At 36.9% G+C, this 23,333-nt stretch overlaps 1 protein-coding gene across 1 annotated transcript in view; it reads left to right on the top strand.

Annotated features, from left to right (window-relative positions):
* KIF13B (kinesin family member 13B) overlaps positions 1–23,333 on the top strand; it is a 335,996-nt gene that overhangs the window by 396 nt on the left and 312,267 nt on the right. The window contains exon 2 of the mRNA XM_023736742.1: positions 20,809–20,902. Coding sequence (XP_023592510.1) covers positions 20,809–20,902 — 94 coding nt within the window. The remainder of the gene's footprint in view (positions 1–20,808; positions 20,903–23,333) is intronic.

The following is a 23,333-nucleotide window of genomic DNA, read 5'->3' as shown; positions in this document are numbered from 1 at the left end:
CCCTGCCGCCCGGTCCGGGCCGCCGCGGGGCCCCGCGTTCCGGGCCGGGCCGCCCTTCTCGCTGCCCCTTCCGCCTGTCGGCCCCGCCCCTGGCGACCTTTCGCCCTCTCGCCTCCCCCTGCCCTTTTAGGAAGGCGCTCTTTTCCTTCGCCCAGGCTCGCTTCCTCTTTCCTCCAGCCTTCTGTCGGTCTCCTGGTCCCTCTCTCCCAGCTCGTTCCTCACCAGCTGTCAGAGCGGCCCCCGCCCCTTGGGCCTTCACTCCTTCCTGCCTGTCACGGGACAGTCGGGTCCCCCGAGGTCCTAGGTCTCTGGCAGAGTCTCCCCAACGGTGCAGTTTTGTGGCGCGGCAGGAAAAATGGAAGAGAAAATTTGGTTTACTTTTCCTGAGAAAGCACTCAAGTGCAAAGTCCATTACCTTGGTTTTCATTTTATATCCCTTTAACCTGAACAGCGATAAAGAGTTGTAAATACTTTTATTGGGGCTGGGTTGAAGGGATGCCTTTTTTTTTTAATTTAAGATTTTTGTTTTTGCTTGAAGTCATATTCGTCATCTCTGAACAGTAAATAGTTTTAGTGCCAAGATTCTTGTGAAATTGTATCTTTCAAACATTCTCTTAATTCCGTAGGGAGGGTAGAGAAAGTAGATAAGCCTAACATATTTCAGGTCATCTTTAGACAGTCAAATGGAGCCGACAGAACCCCAACTGGAACTCAGAAAAGGAGGGTGGGCTGTGTCTTGGCTTTGATACTTAGTAGCAGCGTGATAGGACAGGGTAATTTAAATGAGAATATATTTGAAAGCACTTCCATTATTGCGTTATATTATCTGGAGCACTAGAATAACCTCGGAGCCCTGGTGTCGCAACGGTTAAGTGTTTGGCTGCTAACCAGAAGGTTGGCAGTTCGAATCCACCAGCCGCTCCTTGGAAACCCTATGAGGCAGTTCCCTTCTGTCCTATAGGGTCGCCATGAGTCAGACTCGACCACAAGGAGACTTTTTTTTTGAGGATAATCCCAGGAGATGACTTTGCAGTTGACAGACTCTTAACTAACCAGAATCCTTTATAAGTACCTGAATCATTTCTAAGTTGTTATGAAGTTTCTTTGTTCATAATCAAGTGTTATATCTATGGAGAAATTATAGGTTGTTTTCCAGTTTTCCTTGTCTTTGCTCTCTTGTATGTGTTAAGATGTACAAATCAACCAGTTGACCAATGGTTTGAGCTACCTGTCCTCTTATTGGAGTTGGTTTGTGCTCCTGTCCCTGCTGTTTCTGCAATGCTAGGTCTGCTTAAGGCTGTCTAGTAATGTAGAAGGGTTTTTCCCTAAGTTCCCAAACAACTTAAAATTAAGTTCTCAGGTGGTACATGTTTTGGGTTCAGTCTTTTCCTTTCTAGTTCCATGCTGACAAAATGAACTAACTTGGATGAACTCTGAAAGTTTTCAAAAGCTTCTGCTAAATATTAAGGCATCTTTATAATTTTAATAAACCTCAAGCTGATTACCACATAGTGATGAAAAAAACAGCTAAATAAAACACAGTTTATCTGGGAATTGATTCTGAAAGGGCGATTCCAGCACATTCTTAAAATTCTCTTTTCACAAAAAATATGGAAATTTCAGTGCAAAAAAGAGGCAGCTAACCAACCATCACAAAAAGACATGTCAGGTAATTAGAATCCTTCCTTCTCTTCCCCCCTGTTTCTTTCATCTTTTAGAGGAAGTGCTACCCTTTCCGTTTATAAAATACTATTGATAAGATTGCAATACTTGTCAGTATTAGAGTTTCAAGGGATGCTTAGAGTAATTTAGCTATGGAATGGATGTTAGCTATTTCTTGGGTTGAACTCATTTTAAAATAAAGGGTTGTATATAGATTTTATTACCTTATAAATAAAGCAGTTGCCATCAAGTCATTTGAAACTCATGGCAACCCCCTGTGTGTCAGAGTAGAAATGTGCTCTATAGAGTTTTCAGTGGTTGATTTTTCAGTAGATCACCAGGCCTTTCTTTTGAGGCACCTGTAGGTGGGCTCGAACCTTCAACCTTTTGGTTAGCAGTCAAGTGCATTAACCATTTGCACCACCCAGGGACTTCACCTTATAAATAGAAGTACATTGTTTGTGGTAAAAATTGCCTCAATTCATTTAGTGCCATTTCTTACCTGACTTTAGATTTCCTGACATGATATTTTCTTTTTTGCTTAAAAATCTTTTTAAAGTGATTACCACAGATAATTAAAATTGGTTTTATTTCTAATTACATCATAAAGTATTTACATAAATCTAACGGATAATATGGAATATAATGTAGTGGAATTCCAAAGACAGTGATTTTTAAAAATTGCTATCTACAGTTTGTTTAAAAGGCTAAAACGATCATATTTTTTCCATTAATTTTGAAAATAATCATATTACTTTGAATAATTACTTTTGGGAAAATTAATATATTATGTAATAGCATATAAAAATGACAAATAGTAAGCTTTTAGTTCTAATTTCTGTCTTAGCATATTAGTACAGGAAGCAACCATTGAAATCACTTTACAAATGATAATAGGTTACTGTGATGTAGTTTTACTATATAGACTGTGGTATTTGAATCACTTTATCACCCTTTTGCCGCAAATCTAAAATTTGGATATACAGTAAAACCTGTGAAAGCCAGAACCTGTGTTTCCTGTCAGAGAAGGAAATCTCAAAACTAAAACGAGGTATAGGATTCTTACAGAGAGCGATAAGCACCCTGTCGAAGGTGGAAAACTTACGAGACCTGGAAAAACAAAGCAGTCCCATTGAGTTCTAGCCTCTCATAGGTTTCACTGTATTTTCATTGCAAGAAGCCCCTGGTATACTGTTAAGTTCTTCATGTGAGTCAGTGTTTGTGTTTAGGGATTTTTAGTGTTAAGGTGGTGGGTTGGTTTATTATTTAACATTTATCATGGAAGTAAGAATATTTCAGTCTTTTTGGTAAATTATACGTGGGCTTGGGAAACTTAGTTATTTTAACATTAAGTACTAGGCCCTAATTCAATAATAGCAAGAGCTGTAATGGCTAATGAATATGCTTTCATCAGGAATATTTTTATGGTTACATAGTTTAAAATTATAATACTAACAAAACAAACAATAAGAAGGAAAAAATCTACATCGTTCCATCCTAACAAATAACTCTCATCTTATTTCCATTCCAGTTTGTGTTCACATACATACGTAATTTTACATAGTTTTAATATCACAACCTTTATTTTTTCTTTTCATCTGAAATATGAACTTAAGAAAAAGGGGAAACTTCTGTCATGAGATCCTGAAGTTCTAGTTGTAGATTTTGTTTGTCTTTTAATGTTATCTTTTGGACTTGTACAACTCACCAGATAACTCTTGTGTATTCTTCCATGTACTGCAAAGAATACTTGGTCATACATTACTAACTAATTATTAAGTGAAGTGAAAGTTTTACAAGCATAATTGACAGTACTAGTAAGATCAACACACTCTCCTTTGCAGGAATTTGATGTTTTATAACTTTATGTAGCTAAAAAAAAATTTAGTAGATAAATGAACATTTATTGAATGTCTGCCAGGTGTCTAGCTTATATTAGATAGTATGTGATCTTATTGCCATTCCTCAAGGGACTTCCTACATGTAAATTATGTATAAGATTAATTTAATAAAAAATAAACAAATCTATATAAAAAGTGTTTGGAAAATACCTTTGCTACGTACCTAGGTTAAGGTGATGGAACCAGAAATTATACTGGGAATTTAGCTAGGTAGGGAAAAACAGTGAGCTTGATTATTCAGGTTTTAGGGAGCATGGAAGATAAATTTATTTTAACAAGTATTTATTAACAGTTTACTTTGTGTATTTTACAGTACTTGAGGCAGTGAAAGATGAAGCATATGATAATGTCTGTTAGAAGTCAGTGCTTCAGTAAATCATGGTCTAGTATCTCAGTGGAAAGACTATTAAGTAGCTATTGAAAATGATGAAGATCAAAACAATTTATTACTAAGGGAGATGTTTTTATGTTAGTGGAAAAAGCAGAATGTAAAACTTTGTGTAGCTGTATAATGTATTTATACAGTTTTGTAAACTGTATTGTAAACTGTAAATGAATTTACTATTTTGACTATAATTATGTAAAAATGTGTATAGAAATGGGCAAGGGCTAGAAAGAAATGAAAAAATAAAAATGATTGTTCTTATTAGGGGAATTTTCTTTCCTAAAACATTTCTCTTCATGTTTTCTGGTATTGTAATATTGAATTTTTAAAAGTGTGCTTTATGGTTCATGCCCATGAGGAAACGACTATCATGTAAAAAGATTAAAAGGTAAACAACTATAGCAGTCTGCTAGTTACTAGGTGCCATGAGTGAGTGATAGGGAAGTACAGGAATTTAGAGGAATGAAGGATCCCTAGAAACCTAGTGATTAGGGGATATTTCACTGAGGAGGGAGGCTTTTGGTTAAACTTTGAGGGAGGAAGCTAATGATTTGAATGAGTGAATGGTGGGAGGGGAGAGGAGAGCATTGATTCTTTGAGGAGGAAGTGTGGCCTGAGAGCAAAGGCACAGAGACAAGAATGAGCAAAGCAAGTTTAGGTAGCAGAGAATAAGATTAGCCTGCCAGAAAGGAGGACTCTGTGAAGTTGACTAGAGGGTAAGATTTGAAAGGTAGGGCCGAATTGCAGGCAGCCCTGAATGCTAACTAGGTGCAGAAATGTGGTCTTGGGGTGACTGATTCATGTAGTCTGTTTAGCTTTTTAGAACTTTATGTGAGTCTTAGAGACATGAAAGAGAAGGATTACCAGATCTCAAAGTAAGATCGAAAGCCTAGGTGTGGATGACTGATTCAGGGCATAACTGGGCAACATTTAAAAGTGCATGGTGGGAATAAAGCCATGTGAATAGAACAGTCAGGAGGCCAGTCAAAATCAAGTCAGCAGTAGCAAATCAAAGGGCAAGGGAAAACTGAGGGAGTGGAGGGAAGCTTAGAAGACCCTGACAGTCAGTGAAGAAATAAGTGATCCTTAGGAGATGGTGAGACAGGAGAACAGGAAGGTGTTTTTGACACTGAGGCCATTTGTGGTTCTTCTCAAAGAGATGACTGACAGATGTTGGAGCTGTGGATGACTGTGGATGGAAATTTCTGACATAATTTTCTAAAACAGAAGATACTTGTTTTACTAGCATCTGCTTGATATGCTAATAATGAATGAGACATCTTTCACAACATTCTTTTGTTTCTGATGTCAACTCAGTGACTGAAATTTGAATTTATATACATAGGGCTAGGGGCTTTTGGAGAAGAGGGTACATGCTTGTAAATATAAAATAAAAACTTGTTTAAGTTAGCATTAATTCTCCCCCCCACCCTTATAAAAAGTGATTAATGATCTAACTTCCAATTATTAAATTCTGAAGATAGAAGAAACCACTAACAAAACTATTAAGTTATGCAGATTAATTGAGATGTTTTATTCAGTGAAAATGGATTCATTATTGCTCTTTCTATGCTTGCTAATCAGGTTTCCTTGTGTTCAAGAGAGCATGTTATTAAAAAAACTTGGTAAAGATTAGCAGTATAGTATACATCTATGCAAAACCAACAGGTCCATGGGACATAAATCCATGATTTAATTGGTATTGGACTTTTAACTGTCAGAAGCTGTAGATATCTTTAAAAATGGTATTAATTAGTTCATCGAGTTCAACAAGTGTTTATTGAAGAAAAAAATAATAGCTACTGTTTGAGAGCTTTCTGTTTGTGACCTACAGAGTTCTGTGCTTTTTTTTTCCCCCTCTCATTTCATGCTTCAAACAAAATTTTGAAAGGTAGTTGTAGAATTTCTATTTAACAGAATCTCAATGAAGTTAAGTAACTTTCCCAGAATTACAAGACCAGTACTTTGGAGCCTGAATTTCACCTAACTTTGTCTGACTTTAAAGTCTGTGCTTTACACTGTATTGGATATGATGATCTTTAAAGAGAACCTTAGAATCCTGAGAATACATAATTTTTGAAGATGGTGCAGGATACACTAGAAGCATAAATCATGATCTTTGACCAGTCTTACTGGCAATAAAGGATACCCAGGTGAGTCAGTTTTAAGAACATACATACATGCTGCAATGATGATAAGTGGATTATTAAAGAAGGAATAGAACAATGTGGATCAGAGTCTTCAGAGGATGATTATGTGAATCAGAAGTATAGAAGAAGGTGGTTTCAGGGTAGAGGTGTGGGAAATGAGTTCCATTCTTGGACATTCAACTAAATATTCAAGATATTGTTTAATTAATCAGTGCTTATCATATGTCATATACCATACTAATCACTGCTGTTACAATTATGAATAAGCTATTGTGCATACCTGTTGCTGTTGAGTCAATTCTGACTCATAGTGACCCTATAGGGCAGAGTAGGACTGTGCCATAGGGTTTCCAAGGAGTAGCTGGTGGATTTGAACTGCCGACCTTTTGGTTAGCAGCTGAGTTCTTAACCACTGTGTCACCAGGGCTCCGATATTATGCATACCTGCAATAAATCCAAAGGACTTGTTGAGTTTGAGGTATCTGGAATGCAGTCAGGTGGATGGATCCCAGAAGGCTGTTATACATGTGAGCCTGAAACTAAGGAACTGGAGATATATAGATTTGACAGCCATTAGTATAGGTAGAAAATAGTTAAAACTGTGAGTGTTGATGAGATTTGTACGGTAAGGAAAGCAAAGGGCTAAGAACTGAATCCTGGAGTACACTAAATTAATGGATGTGTGAAGGAGGAGACCACAGCGGCCAAGAAGAGAAACATAAGGAGAATTAGGTGAAGGTAATGTTGTGGAAGCTCAGAGAGTAAAAATGTCAAAGAAAGAATAGTCAGTCGTTAGCTATCACAGGAATAGCCAGTGTGATAATACTGAATTGTATTCTGTGGATTTGACATCATGGTGGTCAGTGGTAATTTTCAGAAGAATAATTTCAGTTAAATGAGTGAGTTAGTGTTGGAGTGAAGGCAGTAGATTGAGGATGAGTGGGTGTGCCAGTATGGAGGCAGTGATTGTACATGGATATTCTTTCAAGAAGCTCTGTGAAGAAGGTAAGGGTAAATAATGGTATCTAAAGGTGTACTAGAACCAAGCCTTTTTTTTTTTTTTTTTTTTTCAGTCTAGGAGATGTTTGAGCTTTGTTATAGATGGAGAGAAAGAGACAATAGGGAGGGAAATTTAAGAACTATGAGAGGAAGGATAATTATTACACAGGTAGTCCCCGATTTATGGTAGGGTTCAGTTCTGACAACTCCATCATAGGTCGATTCTGATGTAAGTCAAACACCTCTTTTTTTTTTAGTTTTCATTATTATTGCTTTTCTTATCAGTATCTTTATAAATTTAATCTTTGTCTTTGAACATCTGCAAGTGAACGTCTGAGAATGATAACATCAGCAGATTACCTGCTGCAACATTGTATGCAGTATGTATTACTAATAATAAGATGTTAAAAAAAAAACAACAACAAAAAACCAGATGGTTGGTTTTGAGTGTAGTTAGTCATAACTCAAATACATTGTGAGTTGAGGACTACCTGTAATGGCAGTGTTTTGGAGGAGACCGGTAAGGATAAGATCATGAGATGTTTGGAGGGGTTAATCTTTAGTAGGCTTAAGGGTTTAAAGATGTTGAAAAATTAGTGGGTGGTAGGGCGATGAGGAAGTTGAAATAGTTCACACCACTACTCAGGATTTTCTTGATGAGATAGAATATGAGGTTATTAACTGAGGATAAAGGGAATGGAGTGAGCTGGGATCGTCAGAGTAGTGAGTGTTTAAAAAGGTGATTGAAGGACACTAACCTATACACTAATTATTTTATATTTATTTGAGGGAAGTGGGGTCATTCCTTCTAAGCTATTTATTCTTTTTTCTTTTTTTTTTTTTGAGATGTAGTTCACATACCAAATGTGTATAGTTAATGGTGTTTAGTATATTCCCAGAGTTGTGCAGCCATCACCACTATCTAATTATACAACATTTTCATTACCCCAAAGATAAACCGGTACCCATTAGCAGAGTCACTTCTTCCTTTCCCCTTCCCCCTGCCCCAGCAACCACTGATCTACTTTCTGTCTATGGATTTGCCTATTCTGGACATTTCATATATTTGTATAAATGGAATCATATAACATGCAGCCTTTTGTGTTTTCGATTCTTTCACTTGGCAATGTATTCAAGGTTCATCCATGTTGTAGCATAAATCAATATTTCATTCATTTTTATAGCTGAATAATACTCCATTATATGGCTTTGCCACATTTTGTTTATACATTCATCAGTTGATGGACATTTGTGTTGTTTCCATTTTTTGACCATTATGAATAGTACTGCTATGAATATTTTTTTAGGAGTTGTTGTGTGAACATATATTTTTATTTCTCTTGATTCTGTACCTAGATGTGGAATTGCTGGGTCATTTGGTGACTGGAGCCCCAGTGGCGTAGTAGTTAAGAGTTTGGCTGCTAACCAAAAGGTTGGTGGTTCAAATCCACCAGCTGCTCCTTGGAAACCCTATGGGAAAGTTTTGTGCTGTCCTATAGGGTCGCTGTGAGTTGGAATCGGCTCGACAGCACCTAACAACAACAACAACATGGTAACTCTCTGTTTAACTTTTGAGAAACTGATGACTGGTTTCCAAAGTGGTGGTACCATTTTACATTCCCACCACAATGTTTAAGGTTCTAGTTTCTTCACATCTTGCCAGCACTTGTTATTGTGCTCTCTTTTCCCCCATTTCAACTATTTTTACAGAACCAGTGCAGTGACGTTAATTATATTCACCATGTTGTGTAACCATCCCAGTTTCCATTTCTAATTTTTTTTTTCATCACCTTTATCAGAAACTCAGTACCCCTGAAGCAGTAAGTCCCATTCCCCCTCCCCCCTTCCTCTGGTAACCACTGATAAACTGGTCTCTATGTACTTGCCTATTCTAGATATTTTATATAAATGGGGTCATGCAATATTTGTCCTTATGTGTCTGACTTACTTCACTTAGCATAATGTTTTCAAGGTTCATTCATGTTGTAGCATGTATCAGAACTTCATTTCTCTTTATCGCTGAATAATATTCCATTGTATTTATATACCACATTTTTTTTTTAAATCCATTCATCCGTTGGTGAACATTTGGATTGTTTTCACCTTTGGGTATTGTGAATAAAGCTGCAACGAATTGGTTTACAAGTATCTTTTTGAGTCTCTGCTTTCAATTCTTTTTGGTAAATAACTAGGAATGGAATTTCTGGGTCATATGGTAATTCTATGTTTAACTTTTTGAAGAACTATCAAACTGTTTTCTACAGCAGCTGTACCATTTTATATTCATACCAGCAGTGGATGTGGGTTCCAGTTTTCCCACATTGTCACCAATACTTGTTATTTTCTGTTTTTCTGATGATAGCCATCCTAGTGGGAGTGAGAGTCCCTGGGTGGTACAGTTAATGTACTTGGCTGCTAACCAAAAGGTTGGAGGTTTGAGTCCACCTACAGACATCTAGGAAGAAAGGCCTGGTGATGTATTTCTGAAAAATCAGCCATTGAAAACCCTATGGAGCACAGTTCTACTCTGACACACATGGGATCACCATGATTTGGAGTTGACTTGACAGTTTTTGGTTTTTAGTTTGTTCGTGGGAGTGAAGTGATATCTTACTGAGGCTTTGATTTGCATTTCTCTGATGGTTAATGATGTTAAACATTTTTCCTGTGTGTATTGGTTATTTGTATATCTCTTTTTGAGAAATGTCTATTCAAATCCTTTTATTTTTAAAATTTGGTTATTAGTGTTTTTTTTTTTTTTAAATTGAGTTGTAAGAAACCCTATGGGGCAGTTCTACTCTGTTCTGTAGGTTGCTATGAGTCGTCATCAATTTGGTGGCAGCAGGTACGTACAGTAAGAGTTTATGTATTGTGGATGCTAGTCCCTTATCAGATATGTTGTTGTTGTTGTTGTTAGGTGCCGTCACGTCGGTTCCTGCTCATAGAGACCCCATGCACCACTAGAACGAAACACTGCCCCATCCTGCGCCATGCTTACAATTGTTGTTACGCTTGAGCCCATTGTTGCAGCCACTGTGTCAGTCCATCTTGTTGAGGGTCTTCTTTTTTGCTGACCCTGTACTTTACCAAGCATGGTGTCCTTCTCCAGGGACTGATCCCGCCTGACAACATGTCCGAAGTATGTAAGACGTAATCTCACCATCTTTCCTTCTAAGGAGCATTCTGGTTGTACTTCTTCCAAGACAGATTTGTTTGTTCTTTTGGCCGTCCATGGTATGCTGAATATTCTTCACCAACACCACAATTCAAAGGCGTCAATTCTTCTTCGGTCTTCCTTATTCATTGTCCAGCTTTCGCATGCAGATGATGCAATTGAAAATACCATGGCTTGGATCAGGTGCACTTTAGTCTTCAAGGTAACATCTTTGCTTTTCAACACTTTAAAGAGGTCTTTTGCAGCAGATTTGCTCAATGCAGTGTGTCTTTTGATTTCCTGACTGCTGCTTCCATGGGTGTTCATTGTGGATCCAGTAAAATGAAATCCTTGACAACTTCAGTCTTTTGTCTGTTTATCAGGATGTTGCTTATTGGTCCAGTTGTGAGGATTTTTGTTTTCTTTATGTTAAGGTGTAATCCATATTGAAGGCTGTGGTCTTTGATCTTTACCAGTAAGTGCTTCAAGTCCTCTTTACTTTCACTAAGCAAAGTTGTGTCATCTGCATATTGCAGGTTGTTAATGAGTCTTCCTCCAATCCTGATGCCCCTTTCTTCTTCATGTACTCCAGCTTTTCGGATTATTTGCTCAGCATACAGATTGAATACGTATGGTGAAAGGATGCAACCTTGACATACACCTTTCCTGACTTTAAACCACGCAGTATTCCCTTGTTCTGTCCGAACAACTGCCTCTCGATCTGTGTACAGATTCCTCATGAGCTCAATTAAATGTTCAGGAATTCCCATTCTTCCCAGTGTTATCCATAATTTGTTATGATCCACACAATTGAATGCATTTGCATAGTCAATAAAACACATGTAAATATCTTTCTGGTATTCTCTGCTTTCAGCCAGGATCTGTCTGACATCAGCAATGATATCCCTGGTTCCACATCCTCTTGTGAATCCGGCCTGAATTTCTGGCAGTTCCCTGTTGACATACTGCTGCAGCTGCTTTTGAATGATCTTTAGCAAAATTTTACTTGCGTGTGATATTAATGATATCGTTTGATAATTTCCACATTTGGTTGGATCACCTTTCTTGGGAATAGGCACAAACATGGATCTCTTCCAGTTGGTTGGCCAGGTAGATGTTTTCCAAATTTCTTGGCATAGATGAGTGAGCACTTCCAGCACTTATCAGATATATAATTTGCAGATATTTTCTCCCATTCTGTGGGTTGCTTTTTCACTCTCTTGATGGTGTCCTTGGAAGCATGAAAGTTTTTAATTTTGATGAAGTCCTATTTATCATTTTTTTCTTATGTTGCTTGTGCTTTTAGTGTCATATCTCAGAAATCATTACCTAACCCGAGGTGGCTCAGATTTATGCCTAAGAATTTTATAGTTTTAGCTCTTATGTTTAGGTCTTTGATCTATTTTGAGTTAATTTTTATGTATGGTGTGAGGCAAAGTCCAATTAATTCTTTTGCTTGTGGATATCTAGTTGCCTCAGCACCATTTGTTGGAAAGACAGTTCTTTGCCCATTAAATTAATTGTCTTGGTACCCTTCTTGAAAATTAACCATAAATACAGGAGTTTATTTCTAGACTCTGAATTCTATTCCGTAAATTTATATTTCTGTTCTTCCGCTAGCAGCTCACTGTCTTGATTACCGTAGCTTGTAATGAGTTTTGAAATCATGAAATGTGAGTCTTCCAACTTTGTTTTTCTAGATTATAAGATTATTTTGGTTTTGCGTTCCCTGCGTTATAGGTTTTTAAATATCTATTTTTTAGTTGTCTATGGTTGATAAGTAAATATTTCTTTTTTAAAAATTTATTTATTTATTTATTTTTGTTGTTCTTTAGCTGAAGCTTTGGGACAAATTAGTTTCCCGTTCAGTTGTTATGCACAAATTGTTCCATGACATTGATTGCAGTCTGTCAGCTTTCCTCCCATTACCAGCCTGAGTTCCCCATTTCCATTTGTCCATTTTTCCTTCCCCTTCCTGCCTTCTCATCTTTGCTTTTGGGCATATGTTGTCCTTTTGGTCTCATGTAGATAATTGTTCTAAGGAGCACTTTCTTCATGTATATTATTGTTTATTTATAGGCTTGTCTGTTATTTGGAGCCCTGGTGGCAGTGGTTAAGAGCTCAGCTGCTGACCAAAAGATTGGCAATTCAAATCCACCAGCCACTCCTTGGAAACCCTACGGGGCAGTTCTACTCTGTCCTATAGGGTCGCTTTGAGTTGAAATGGACTCAAAGGCAATGTTTCCCCCCACCCCCCACACTTTGGTCTATTATTTGGCTGAAAGGTGATCTTTGGGAATGGCTTCAGTTCCAAGTTAGAAGGGTGTCTAAGGGCTGTAGTCTCGGGGGTTCCTTCACTCTCTCTCAGACCAGTAAATCTGGTCTTTTTTATGAATTTGAATTTTGTCCTATGTATTTTTTCCCCTCACTCTAACCGGGACCTTCTATTGTGATCCTGGTTAGAGTAGTCGGTAGTGGTAGCTGAGCACCATCTAATTCTTTTGGTCTCTGGATGATGGAAGTTGTGGTTCCTGTGGTTCATTAGTTCTTTGGACTAATTGTTTCCTTGAGTCTTTGGTTTTCTTCACTCTTCTTCGCTCTGTATGGAAGGAGACCAATAGTTGTATCTTAGAAGGCTGCTCACAAGCTTTTAAGACCCCAGACACCACTCAGTAAACTAGGATGTAGACTGTTTTCTTTATGAACTATATTATGCCAGTTGACCTAGATATCCCCTGAGACTATGGTGCTTAGCCTTCAAGCCCAGTAACTCAGTCCCACTAGATGTTTGGATACCTCTAGGCTGTTTCCGTGACTGTGCCCCCTGTGTACTCGATTGTATATATAAGTATACATGCAGCACATACAAATATGTATGTAGAAATATCCATAGTCAAACCTATATATGCATGTGGGTGTACTCCCATATGCCCTCCCACACCTATTCATTATACATATCTACCTGTGTATCCACTCATAATTAATTTTATCTTTGGTGAGAATATACACAGCAAAACCTGCTCCTGTTCCACAGTTTCTAAACATAATGATCAGTGACATTGGTTAAATTCTTCACATTGTGTCAACTTTCTCATTATTTCTGTTCTAGTTGTTTCACTTCTATTTACTTAATCTCCGAGCCCTCCAACCTTCTCATCTATGCTCTAAAATAGCTGTTGACCCTTTGGTCTTATATAGATTATTTTTTTTTAAATAATGCAACACTCAAGGATGACAATCCTTACTCTTTGGGTTAAACTGTTACTTAGTTTAAAGGTGATTTCAGGGTATAGTTTCAATTCAAGATTTGAAAAGCAACTCAAGGCCATAGTCTAAGGGATTCCTCTAGACTCCTAGGTCTAGTAAGTCTGCATTCTATAAGAACTTGAAGTTCTGTTCCACGTTTTTCTCCCTTTTTATCATGATTTCTCTGATCTATTCCTGATCAGAACATTCAGTAGTGATAGGCACCATCTAGTTCTTATCTCAAGGTGGAGGAGGCAGTGGTTCATGTGGACAGTTCGTCCTGTAGTTCAGTAACTTCTCTGATTCTTGAGCTTCCTTGTTTCTCTTTTGTTCAAGATGAATAAAGACCAATAGTTGTGTCTTAGATGGCCACTTGTTAGCTTTTAAGACCCCAGACACTACTCACCATAATGAAAGGTAGAACATAAACTTTAGGAACCATATTATGCAAATTTACTGTATTGTCCCACAAGACCACGACCCTAAGCCCCCAAACCAAGAGAACTAATCTCATGAGGTGATTGATTAGAATCAACGTTATATATAATTAGTATCAACATCTGTAGGGTCTCCCCTCTCCGTTTTTTTTGTTGTTGTTGTTATTGTTGCAAAAGTAAATTATTTCTTGATGACGAACATTTTATATTTTAGGCCACATAAGATTATTTTAAGGCTTTTCACACTGTAACCTTTCTTCTCCTTATCTGGCATCCTGTTTTGTATCTTTCTTCCTTCCTTCAGTATTTACTTTAATTAGCCACATTAAAGCTCAGTTCTATTTTATCTTTTATTTATAGAGAATATTTTCATGTTGTAAAAATAAATGATTAAGACCTTTGATATCTCTCTTTTTAGAAAGCAAAAAAACCACTTTGCTTTTTATCTATGTGGCATCACCTAATTTTTTCTTTTCTGCCTGGCTCAGTGGACCTCAGGAGTCCCTGGGTAGTTAATGATTGGCAGCTAACTAAAATGATTTTGATTGGTGGTTTGAGTCCACTCAGAGAAAGAAAGGCCTGATGATCTACTTCCAATAAACCAGCCATTGAAAACCCTCTGGAGCACAGTTCTACTCAGACACATGTGGGGTTGCCATGAGTCAGAATTAGCTTGACAGCAGGTGTTTAACAGTGGACCTCAATAAACAAGGGAGTCCTAATCCATGAATTTATGGTGAAGAAGTATAAGTCATATTCCCTGTTCTTCTAATAAGAATATTATTTTCCAGTTGGGAAAACAGGTCCTATATATGTGAAGTATTAGTAATGACTGTTTTATTTATGTGAAGATGTATAGACATGTAAAAGTATTGAATATGTGACACAAATTAGATGAAAATAGTACCATATATAGCATGCAAACTTTGCAATTTAATTAAAAAGTTAATCTAACAAATAATTTACTATTTTCTGTTTAAAAATGGACTCTGGTGAATTTAAGAGTAAGTTATAGGTAACTTTTTAGAGATGTGCCGTAGGTAAAGTGAGATACATCTGTATTTCTGAGTAGTAGATTTGCTTTGAAAGTAATATTGAGAATTAGAAATGCAGATTATTAAATGAGCAACTCAGAATGATTTTGTTCACACCGAGAATGATGCATTTCCTCAGATAGAGCATAAATTATGTATTGGGAGCTTCCTAGGGCCTGCCCAGATTTTACTATGATGTCATTGGAGAGAGAGTCATAGCTGATTTGTTCATTGAAGAAAGACTTGTTTTAAATTGTTGTTCACTTTTACAAGGTGACTAATTTGCTGGCTGAATAAGCTGAGTTGTCAGCTGTTGATATTTTAATAGTCATCTTGAGAGATTTGATCTGGAAAAGGATCATGTTTGGGAGATGTTATAGGATCTTTAATGTTAGTGGAGTAAATTTTTTTTTTTTTAAGGACTCATGGATACATTAAAGCAAGGTTCTAGGCAATGAAATTCCCAGTTAACATTTCTGATTCTGAGTACTATAAAGCTGGATTAGTCATGACATAAACTTACAGTGCCATTAACTTTAAGATCGCTCTGATTTTTTATTGGTTTTCAGACATATACTAGTTAAATCCCAATCTTATTATTTTAGTCTTCACTGTGAATTAACTTTTGTCCATGTGTTACTTATTGTAATAATCGGTATTTAGTGCTATTTTTACAAAGTCAGTCATAGCAGCTAAATTTAGATCTTTTTAATCTGAGTATTGTTCCAAACCAAGAGGGTATTTATCTTGGTTTTTTTTGGAGGGGGAGGGGTATTTGTTTCTTCTCCAGATTAAATTTAAGATTTAATTTACACTGCTTTGCTTTCTGAGCACTATAGAGCAGGAATTTTGTTAGTGAAGAGTATGCCATATTTAGAATTTTGTAGCACTTAAATTTGCTTCAACTAGCTAGTAACATTTGATGGTACACCAGCTATAAAATTTTATATGAAAATGCTTTTCATAGATCTGACCCTTCAACTCTCTTCTACTCTCACTGCTTTTATTTGCTTGTGTGTGCTTCATAGATGTTCCTCCCACATTCTAAGCAGTCTTGTGAAAAGTCTTCTTTTAATATCTATCCATCAATCAGTAGAGGAGTTGTTACATGCCATTGAATCAGTTCAATCCATAGGGTGGAGGTGGGAAATTTGTTGATTAAAAACTGAGCTGATAAAAAAGTGAATATATTTGTATTTGTATTTTAAAGACCACCTTTAAAGGCTATTAGATGTAAGGGACATTTTAAGTGTTGCAGTCTTTAGGACATAATGGCGAAGTCATAATGGGGTGGGAGCTGTGAAGGAAAATGTTGGATCCCTTCTCTATTCAGCATCATTTGAGATGAAGGTAAAGTACTATTGTGGGGGACATAGTTGATTAGTTTTTCAGGCACAGCATTCTAGATGTATACTTCTGCAAATAGTGCTACAAATGCAGCTCCTCTGCTGAGATCAGATGTTCTTGCAGGAAACTAGTAACTAACTTTGCGGTGGGTGGTGAGATAATAGATTCTGAGTCACAGTAGAATTTCCGGAGAGTTGATAATATAGAGTTGACTGTAAGAAGCCAGCCAATACAATATAGTCAGATACCATTAAGCAGTAGTATTAACAAAGTATAATGATTGCACACTTTCTTGTGATCTGGGCCTAAGGAAGGGAAGGAGTAAAATTGCATGCATGAAAAGGTTTTGTAGTGTGGCTGAGAGTTTCTTGTAGCATTTCTGTGATATTCTAGAAATAGATGTTAATGCTAGTTCATCATAGTAGAACGTTTGCCTTTTTGGGTTAAGGAGCCCTCATGGCGCAGTGGTTGAGCGCTCGGCTGCTAACAGAAAGGTCGCAGTTAGAATCCACTCTCCGCTCTGCCGGAGAAAGATGTGACAGTCTGCTTTCATAAAGATTACAACCTTTGACCAGACTTACTGGACCAATAGAGACTAGAGGAACCCCTGAGACTATTCCCCTAAAATGCCCCTTGAACTTGGAACTGAAGCCACTCCCGATAGTCACCTTTCTTCCAAATAATAGATTAGCTTATAGAGTAAACAATATCATCTGTGAATACTGTGCTCCCTTAAATAATCAACTGTATAAGACCAAATTGTCAACATTTACCCTAAAACAAAGATGATAAACTCAGGAGGGACAGGGAATCTAGATCAATGGAAATAGCACAAAAAGAATGGAGATAATGAGAATGTTAACACATTGTGAAAAATGTAACCAGTGTCATGGAACAAGTTGTATAAAAATTGTTATGTGGGAAACCAAAGCTAAGAAGTTTCCTGAATACAGTCAAACACTTTGAGAGACAGAGTAGCAGGGGTAGGGGTCTAGAGACCATGCTTTCAGGGGACATCTAGGTCAACTGGCATAACAAAGCTCATTAAGAAAATGTTGTGCGTCCTACTTTGGTGAGCAGCGTCTGGGGTGTTAAAAGCTTGCAAGCGGCCATCTAAGATGCATCAATTGGTCCCAACCACCTGGACTAAAGGAGAATGAAGAATACCAAAGACACAAGGAGAGTATTAGCCCAAGAGACAGAAAGGGCCACGTAAACCAGAGACTTCATCAGCCTGAGACCAGAAGAACTAGATGGTTCCCGGCTACCACCAATGACTGCCCTGACAGGGAACACAAGAGAGAGTCCCTGATGGAGCAGGAGAAAGGTAGGGTGCAGGACTCAAACTCTAGTAAGAAGACCAGACTTAATGGTTTGACTGAGACTGGAGGAACCCCGGAAAGCATGGCCCGTGGATTCTCTATCAGCCCAAAACTGAAACAGTTTCCGAGGCCAATTCTTCAGACAGGGATTGACTGGACTGTGGAACATAAAGTGATAACTTGTGAGGGGTGTCTCTTAATTCAAGTAGATACAAGAGACTAAACGGGCAGCTTCTGTCTGGAGGTGAGATGGGAAGGCAGAGAGGGTCAGGAACTGCTTGAACGGACATGGGGAATCGGGGGTGGAAAGGAGAAGTGTGCTGTCGTAGTATGGGGAGAGCAATTAGGGTCACATAACGACGTATGTATAAATTTTTGTATGGGAGACTAACTTGAAATGTAAACTTCATTTAAACTACAACAATAAAAAAAATTTAAAAAAAATTGTTAAGTGGGAACCGAAATTGCTATGTGAACTTTCACCTAAAGCACAATAAGATTAAAAAAGAAAAAAGATTATAGCCTTGGAAGCCTTTGGGGCAGTTCTACTTTGTTGTATAGGGTTGCTATGAGTTGGAATCGACTCGATGGCAACGGGTTTGGTTTTGTCCATAATTAGATAAAACATAGCTCTGATGTTTTACTTTTAATTCTCTTGGCTGGAAAAATGTATTGGCTAAAAGAAAGACCACTAACTTCTTCTACTTCTAGAATATTCTTTGAGAATAAACGTAGAATACCTAACTAAAAAATTAAGTTGTAGCAGGCACAGGGAGGAAAGTTTGGTCTTTTGGTTGTTGCTTTGTTTTTTATATTTGTTAAAGTTATGCAAGTTAAATAGAAAAAAAAAAAAAAATTACCTTTCCTGGCAGTGGAAATACTCTTAAGTAGTAATGGATATGTCATTGACATTTGGCCAAGGTTCTTTGGGAAATAAAAAATGACTCAAGCGTAGTACGGCTTCTTTCCATAGAGGTTATCTTTTGGAAGTGGAGATAAGGCAAACAGAAAGATTTATACTTTGAGTTAGAAAAATATAAGAATATAAAAATACGAGCACATAAACATGATATAACCTATATTTTTAACAGCTTTATTGAGATGTAATTCAATTACCTTGCAAGTCACCCAATTTATTCATTTTTATTATGTTCACAAAGTTGTATAACTGTCAGCACAATTAATTTTAAAACATTTCATCATCCCAAAAAGAAACCTGTATCCATTAGCAGTCATTTCCCATTTCCTCACAGCCACCCAGCCCTAGGCAACCACTAATCTATTTTCTGACTCTCTGGATTTGCCTATTCTGTACATTCCAAATAAATGGAATTACAGGCAGTGCCTGAATTACAAACGAGTTCAGTTCCTAAGTCTGTCTTTAAGTCAAATTTGTACATAAGTTGAACAATTACTTATGGTTCATTTCTAACATCAGTTAGTCAAATGTTTGAGTTAGTATATAGTATGTAGTGTACTTTCGATGCATAAAACCATTAAAGAAACACTTCCAGATACACTAAAATGTCTTTAACATAATAATACAATAATAATAATAATAATGTTTCGATGCACATTGCAAAGTAGCACCTCTTTGTTATCACAAACCATTGTATTTACCTCAAATTTTTAATATAATCAGCATTATGGGGATTGGTTGATAACTTCAGGGCTTACATAAGTCGGTCACTTGTAACCTGGGGACTGCCTGAATATAATATGTGGTCTTTTGTGACTGACTTCTTTATTTAACATGATGTTTTTAATTGGATTATTTGTCTTTTTATTTTTGGGTTGTAAATGTTCTTTATATATTACAAATACAAATACCTTGTTAGATATATGATTTGTAAAACTTTTCTTCCATTCTGTGGTTACCTTTTCACTCCCTTGGTGGTGTCCTTGGAAGCACAAAAGTTTTTAATTTTGATGAAGTTCAATTTATCTATTTTTTCTTTTGTTGCTTGTATTTGTGGTGTCATATCTAAGAACGCTTTGCATAACCCAAAGTCACCAAGATTCATGCTTATATTTTCTTCTAATAATTTTAGCTCTTACATTTCTATCTATGATCCATTTTGAGTTATTTTATGTGTATGATGTTAGGAAGGGGTCAGATTTCATTCTGGCATGTGGAGATCTAGTTGTCCCAGCACCATTTGTTGAAAAGACTATACTTTCCTCATTGAATTGTCTTAGTATCCTTTTGAAAATTGACCATAAATGTGACAGTTTATTTCTGGACTCTCAATTCTATTCCACTGTTCTGTATGTCTATCCTTATGTTCGTCCCATACTCTTTTGATTATTGTAGCTTTGTAGTAAGTTTTGAAATTGAGAAGCGTGAGTCCTCCTACTTGGTTCTTCATTTTCAAGATTGTTTTGGGTCTCTTGTATTTCCATATGAGTTTTAGAATCATCGTGCCAATTTTTGCCGAAGAGACAGCTGGGATTTTGATAGAGATTGTGTTGAATCTTACAGATTAATTTGAGAGAGTATTGCTATTTTAACAATATTAATTTTTTCAATTTATGAACATGTCTTTTCATTTATTTAGGACTTCAGTTTCTTTCAACAACATTTTTTAATTTTCAGTTTATAAGTCTTGTATTTTTTATTAAATATATTCGTAAATATTTTATTCTTTTGGATGCTATTGCAAATAGAATTATTTTCTTAATTTCAGTTTTGGATTATACATTACAAGTGTATAGAAATACAATTGATTTTTATATATGGATCTTGTGTCCTGCATCCTTGCAGAATTTGTTTAGTCTAATCATTTTTTAGTGGATTTCGTATGTACAAAATCATATTATCTGCAAATACAGCCATTATTACTTCTTCCTGTCCTATGTGGATGCTTTTTATTTATTTTTCATGCCTAACTGCACTGGCTAGAAACTCCAGTACAGTGTTCAATAGAAGTGGGAAGAGTAGATATCCTTGTCTTATTCTTGATCTTAGGGGGAAAGCTGTTCAGTCTTTCACTTATATATGATGTAAACTGTGGGGTTTTGTGGATGCCCTTTATCGGATTGAGGAACTTCCCTACTGTTCCTAGTTTGTTGAGTGTTTTTATCCTGAAACTGTGTTGCATTTTTGTCAAATGCGTTTTCTGAAATAAATTACTTTTAAAAATGACTATTTTTCCTGTTTTTCATCCACAGAAATTGACTTGCATACCAAATGTGTGGTGGATGTAGATACAAACAAGGTTATTCTTTATCCTGTAAATACTAATCTTTCCAAAGGAGATGCCCGGTAAGTTAAGGAACAATGTTTTGATCAATGCCTTTTTAAATGATTGAAAGCAGCAATGACTGCTGAATTGAGTTCAATTTAACAAATATTTATTCAGTGCTTACTATGTGCTTTGGAGAATACCAAGAAAGTAGAGACATATTGCTCTCTTATGAGTCTGTAATCAGGTTGAAGAGGTCAAGTTGAATAAAGTCTATCATGTGGAATGACTAAGTACCAGAATGAGTGTTATAGATAGTAATTGTATGAGAAGCTCAGAGAAGAGAGTAGGCATTAGATAGTGAAGTAATTGAGAAGCCTTCTTGAAGGAGATAGTATTGGCTGGAGAATTAACTAAGATGTAAATAGGAAGAGGTGGGGTAGAAGGAAAGGTGTTTAGATTGTTCCTCAGCTTGCATGGCTTTTCCTTCTGCTAATTCAGATCCTATCTGTAATTCAGAGCCCATTTAAGTGAGCCCATTTAAGTGCTACCTTCCTCATGAAGGCATTCTGGCAACCCTCAGTGATTCCTCTCCATTAAATACTGGTACAGCTATAATTTGTACTACCTAATTTAATTGTAGTCCCTGGGTGGTGCAAATGGTTAATGTGCTCCACTGCTAACCAAAAGGTTGGAGGTTCGAGTCCACCCAGAGGTGTCTTGGAAGAAAGCCCTGACGATCTACTTCAGAAAAATCAGCCATTGAAAACCCTGTATAGCACGGTTCTACTCTGACACACGTGGGGTTGCTTGAGTCAGAATTGACTCGATGGCAACTGGTAATTTAATTATGTGTGCTTTAAAAATTTTTTTTATTGTGGTTAACGATATATAACATAAAACTTGCTATTTTAACCATTTTTAAGTGTACAATTCAGTGACATTAATTCCATTCACCATGTTCTGCAACCAGCATCATCTACCTCCAAAACCCTTTCATCACTCCAAAAAGAAACTCAGTACCAATTGAGCAATAACTCCCTATTCTCCCTTCCCCCCAGCCGCTGCTAACCTCTAATCTTTCTGTCTCTATAAATAATTTGTCTATTCTAGATATTTCATATAAATAGAATCATGCAATATTTGTCCTTTTTTGTCTGGCTTATTTTACTTAGCTTAATGTTTTCAAGGTTCATCCATGTTGTTGCATGTATTAGAGCTTCATTTTTTATGGCAGAATAATATTCCAGTTTATAGATATACCAAATTTTGTTCATTCATGCATTGATGAACACTTGGATTGTTTCCACCTTTTGGCTATTGTGAATAGTACTGTTATAATCATTGTTGTACAAGTACCTGCCTGAGTCTCTGCTTTCAGTTGTTTTGGGTATATGCCTAGGAGTGGAATTGTTGGGTCATGTGGTAATTCTGTGCTTAACTTTTTGAGGAACTACCAAACTGTTTTCTACATCGACTGCAACATTTTCCATTCCCACCAGCGATACACTAGGGAGGGTTCTAGTTTCTCCACATCTTTACCAATACTTGTTATTTTCCATTTTTAAAAAATATTAGCCATTCTAGTGGGTATGAAGTGGTATCCCGTTGTGGATTTGATTTGTATTTCCCAAACGACTAACAATGTTGAGCATGTTTTCACGTACTTATTGATGATTGTTAGTGCTTTGTAAAGTGTTCTGTAAATGTTGAAGTTTATTATTGATCCAGAGCTATTAGGATATGATGACTATAGGATATGTTGTTATTAGGATGTAAGTGTATGTTGTTGTTGTTTGGTGCTGTTGAGTGGATTTTGACTCATAGCGACCCTATGTGACAGGGTAGAACTGCCCCGTAGAGTTTCCTAGGCTGTAATCTTTACAGAAGTAGATCACCAAGTCTTTCTCCCATGGAACTGCTAGGTGATTTGAACCGCCAACCTTTTGGTTGGCAGCCAAGCGCTTAACCACTGTGCCACCAGGGCTCAAAGGGTATCAAACCAAAAACCAAACCCGTTTGCCGTCAAGTTGATTCTGACTCATAGAGACACTATAGGATAGAGTAGAACTGCCCCATAGGGTTTCCAAGGAGTGACTGGTGGATTCGAACTGCCGACCTTTTGGTTAGCAGCCCATCTCTTAACCACTGCTCCACCAGGGCTCCTAAAAGGGTACAGATGTCTGAAAAATGATGTTGGGAATTGATTTTACTTTTTTCCTGTCTCTCTCTCTCTTCCAGTCTAGCTGGGATATGCTTGCTTTATTATTGTTGTGTGTCATCGAGTTGATTCCAACTCACAGTGACCCTATATGACAGACTAGGACTGCCCCATAGGGTTTCCAAGGCTGTAATTTTTTTTATTTTTGTTTTTTTTATGGTACTTTAGATGAAGGTTTACAGAACAAATATTTTCTCATTAAACAGTCAGTACACATATTGTTTTATGACGTTGGTTAACAACCCCACGACATGTCAACAAGCTTTCTTCTCGGCCTTGGAGGACCTTTT

This window comes from Trichechus manatus, unplaced genomic scaffold (assembly GCF_000243295.1).
Source record: "Trichechus manatus latirostris isolate Lorelei unplaced genomic scaffold, TriManLat1.0 scaffold00091, whole genome shotgun sequence".
In the NCBI taxonomy this organism is placed as follows: domain Eukaryota; kingdom Metazoa; phylum Chordata; class Mammalia; order Sirenia; family Trichechidae; genus Trichechus; species Trichechus manatus.
The sequence above is the reverse complement of the archived record's forward strand: the minus strand, read 5'-3'. Positions and strand labels throughout refer to the sequence as shown.